The sequence below is a fragment of the Caenorhabditis remanei genome, chromosome IV (genome assembly GCF_010183535.1).
Source record: "Caenorhabditis remanei strain PX506 chromosome IV, whole genome shotgun sequence".
NCBI classification, from domain to species: domain Eukaryota; kingdom Metazoa; phylum Nematoda; class Chromadorea; order Rhabditida; family Rhabditidae; genus Caenorhabditis; species Caenorhabditis remanei.
Genome location: NC_071331.1, coordinates 12,397,810 through 12,402,294, shown reverse-complemented (window position 1 = coordinate 12,402,294; position 4,485 = coordinate 12,397,810). Strand labels below are relative to the sequence as shown.

Below are 4,485 nucleotides of genomic sequence, written 5' to 3'. Positions count from 1 at the left end.
AGTTCAGATTGTGGTCAAATTGACAGGTGGAGAGACGATTTTACCGTTTCAGTAGGTCATTATTCGACTGACTACAGTTTATTTGGTTAGTCCTAGCTGAATACTGGATAACGTAGGATAAGAGTTTCAGAAAAACATCTCTCCTTCCCGCTTACTAGCAATCTCATTTGTCAGAGTGCATTTTACGAGTTTTTGATTTTTCGAAACAGCGATAACAGTTTCCAGAGATTTCCCTCCAATTTTCTCATCAATTAAAATGTAATCTGAATGTTTTGAAGTTAAGAGCCTAACGTAAGTATTTCTGATGAAGCAAAACCAAAATTCAGACCACACGTGAGTTGATCCTGGATCCAAATGAACTAATATTACATTCTATGTTCCATTAAATATTCAAAATTCAAAAGTTCATCGTCGATTCAATTTCATGCTTCAGTTCGGAAATTTTTTATTAGGATATTTTAAAAATCTGACACTATTTTCAAATAAATTATTCAACTTGATTTGTTCATGTCGAAAATTGGATACAATAGTCAATAGATCACTGATGTTAGTTTTTTTCTTAGAATAATGTAAGATCACGGAAACAGTAGTTGAAAAATTGAATCACGTTTATCGTTCTTGAAGTATTCATCCTCAACATTATGATACATTTCTAATCCGAGCTCGGGAATATGAAAATTCCTTTTCAAGCATCTCAGATTGCTCCCAATTGCTTTGTTACCCAGTACATATTTTCTATTCCAACAAGATCTGAACTAGAATCAACTGTTTAGGAAAACTCGCCGATTCATCTCCAGTTTCCCACTATTATTTTTTTGCATGACATAGCTTGTACTCACTCAATAATGTAAGTTCTGTAAAACAGTAGAAAAAGGTAACTTGTGATTCGAGTCAGGGAATTTTTGAAATTTGTTTGAAGTTGTGTATTCATGAAATTGAAATTCGATTTTTTCTGAGCAAGCATGCATTGCCAGGGTATCCTGGTATTTCGGAATTAGAAAACTGGACACTCTGCTATTACCACTTCCGTGCACCTCGTGTAAAATATCCCCCGTAGTCTGTATTTCTCCATTAACATCAAGTTTCTTTGTAGTACCGTCCAACAACAGGATATCGCAAGTTTATCGAGAAGAACAGGGGTGATGCGAACTAACAAAAGTGGTGTGTCTTTCTTTTTTCAAAAAAAAATAATTCAAAAACTCAAAGAAACAAACAAGCACAGACAATTTTCAGTGGTTGAGAAACAGAAGGATTCAATATATATTTCGAAATTATAGAATAGGAAAAGAGAGGAATGGTGAGAATATTGAGAAACGAGGGGGAATTTGAAATTGTGTGAGTCGGAAGTACATTTCGAAGTAAGTATATTTATTGGGGGAAAGAGATGAGATTGGGAGCACAATCAATAAGAAATGGTTTCAGATAAAAAGATAATTGGGTACAGTAGTCGTCGTCGTCGATTCATTCTTCCTTTTCCTATTGCTGTGGTTTCTCGAGTTTCTGAGGAGCTTCGACTGGGTAGGCGCATGATGCAAGGTATTCGGTAAGACGTTGTTGGGCTCTTTGGAGTTGTCCGAGTTGCTCGAAAACTAATTGAACACGATCAGATGGGCAGATTGGTTCTTCTGGGGTTACCCCTGGGCTGAAATTACACAATATTGCATTTGGGTACAATTCGCTGATATTTCTTTAACAAAATATTTGTTGATAACGATTTTAAACTAATGATGAAATAATATACTTTCCGATCTTATGAGAGTCCCGAAACCGTAAAATCTAACTTCGAAACCTCGATGATTCCAAGTGTCCTCTAATTCATAACATTTCAGATCTCTATAATTTCTTCCTCAAAATCTTCACACATTTTCTCTCCGTGTCATGACGTGAAAGGTTCGTGCAGAACATGCATTTATTTCCCTCCATCTCATTTTCTACTATTGCTGAGAGTATGAGGGGGGTGAGTTAGATGAAAACACTCTTATTAATGAGAATGAATTATTCTTGTCTGAAGACGAAAAGGGAAACATAATTCTGGAAGTTGAGAACAAAAGTGATATTTCTGTAAACTCTTCTCACCCCTTTTTAAGATGATCATAGTACATGTATACATTCGGAAGTACACTGAGAAAAAAGGGGACGTAGAAATATTATAGATTATTCATGAATACATCGTAAATTTCGAATGAATTCAGATTCATTTTACGGCGAAACTTTTTTGAATAGAGGGGGGGACTCAACGAGGCGTGACGAGCACGAAAGAGCACGAAATCAAAACAGAGAACAAGGAAGAGAATAGAGCAATCTTCGATTCCATTTCCTCAAAAGAAGTCTGAAACTGTCTGGTTTTCTCAAGTTACCAATAATCAAGACAGGTGAAAAACTGTCTGATTTTTGTTCTCTCTCTCCATAAGTGTCATTGGAAAAATGCTTGCGGTTTCAAATGGGTATCAAAAGAAGTGACTAAGGTTCAGTTGATGATAAATTATCACTTTCGGTCACAAGTCATTTACAAACTCCCAAATAAACTTTCTAATTCAATTTTCCCTTGTCTTCCTTATTTGTGACACATTAAGGAAATTTGAATTATTCAGTTAATGCGACCAGATCCCGCCACTTCAAAGTTTGACTCTCGGTTTTTTTCTAATTTGATTTGATCTATGGATGAGTTATATTAAGATAGCTTCCTATTTGTGATTAGAAATGTATCCTGTTTCAACAGGTTTACAACTATAAGGCTGAAGATGGAAAAGATGATAACAGCAACCGTACCGTTGGTCTACTTTCGCCTACGATTTAAAGTTCCCCGTAGTAACCACAGGATACGATTTGCAGCCACTAGAGAAAAATCCTCTATCTATTTCTTAAATAGATTTACTAAACTTACAATTGCTGTTTGTGAAGCGCGGCTCTCTTCTTGGTCCATTGATCGGTGAATGTCATTTGTCCGGATGAAAGACAAAGAAGAGCCAGGAAGCAAAGCACGGCGTACAGTTGCATGCTTCTGAAATTAGTGTTTGAGTTTGGAGAATAAGACAGGAAGACTTGAATGAGAAACAAAGAAATACAACGAAAATGGTTTTAGTTTCAGTACTAAGATAATGGCTCTAAAAGCATTGCACAATGTTGCACACATCTCCTCATTAAAAAATCAAAATATCAGAACCATCAAACCCTCAAAAAACAATCTTGCTCAAATGTGAAAGTCTCGTTCTATTCAATTCCAGAATGAAAAGAATAACCCAACGGCTTCTTCTTCTGCTTAGTCAATCTTTGTGACGATTCATATTGTGTGATGCTCCAAAAGCTTAGTGTCATAAGAACACAATATCCTTTCCCTAAATCTATTTTTCTGATTTTTAATAAGCGAGCCGTCCGACAGAAGAGCACAAAAGGATAATCCTTCAAGGTAAAACCAATTAAAGTTAATCCGTGTAGTGAGCAAGAATAATAAGGATCTTAGGTATATAGACAAGAAGCGTTCGTATTCTGGGAAAACTTGAAGGGGAATTCAAGCTCTCAGTTTTGCAGTGAAAGGGTAGAATCGGGCGGGTGGAGTGAAAGTTATGGGAACAGGGTGTTGTTGGATGATAAGAAATTGGAAGACTGGGTTATTACGGTAGGCCTCACACTCAATTAATGGCCTAAATTGTAAAATACTCTCTGGCTGACTCTTTAAAACAAAAAAGAGTATCAGACCTTGATTCCTACGTTTACCCCATTTGAATACATGATTGATATTAGAAAATCTGAAAATGCCGTCGAGAAAATCTCACCTCACACACATTTTCCCTAATCCCATCTGCTTGTCAACTATTATCAACAAGAAGATTAGATGACTTTTTGATTGTGAATGAGAGATTGGATTAGTTTAATAAAAAATTTCTGAGAACTCTGGAAGAGAGTCGCCGGGTGGATTGGAGGGAAGAAAAGAGCTTACTAGATACTTGGGGAGAGATCGAAAACTTAATCTCACTAGAGGATTACGGTAATTGAGGGATTGATGACCTAGTATGTTGACAAAAGAATTGAACTCTTGGCATCTAGACTGAAGGGAATTGGAATCTCGGGAGACGGATTGAATGGAAATGGCATGAGGAAACGAATCATGGGAAAGTGCATTCACACACCCCGCGGTTTTGTGATTGGAATGGAGTAGAATTAATAATTGGAAAATGGAGAAAAAGATATGAATGAATTTCGAGAGAAGTACAGTTTCAGAGAGGGCACAAATTATGAAAAACTATCAAAAGCGTTATTATGCGAGTCTGATTTAGTTACAAAAGTTTTGGAAAAGATTCGAGAATAATAATTTGAGATAATTACTGTTTCTGAAAACTCAGAAAACGTTTGAGAAAAAACAACTTGATTCGATACTCTCCCCACAAAGTTGAATACGTTGAAAAGCCTCTTTCTTGGTTTTATAGGTGAATTGTGTACAATTATTGTGTGAGTTCTTGGAATTTTAAGCAAGCAAATATAATAAAA

The 4,485-nt window shown here is 36.1% G+C and overlaps 1 protein-coding gene across 1 annotated transcript; it reads right to left on the bottom strand.

The window, feature by feature from the left end:
* Positions 1 to 1,476: 1,476 nt before the first annotated feature.
* Positions 1,477 to 2,997, bottom strand: GCK72_013532 (uncharacterized protein; the record flags this gene model as incomplete). The annotated part of the gene is made up of 2 exons (XM_003101269.2): positions 1,477 to 1,642; positions 2,885 to 2,997. 2 exons carry the CDS (start codon positions 2,995 to 2,997, stop codon positions 1,477 to 1,479), a joined length of 279 nt encoding a protein of 92 aa, XP_003101317.1.
* Between the last annotated feature and the right edge of the window lie 1,488 nt (positions 2,998 to 4,485).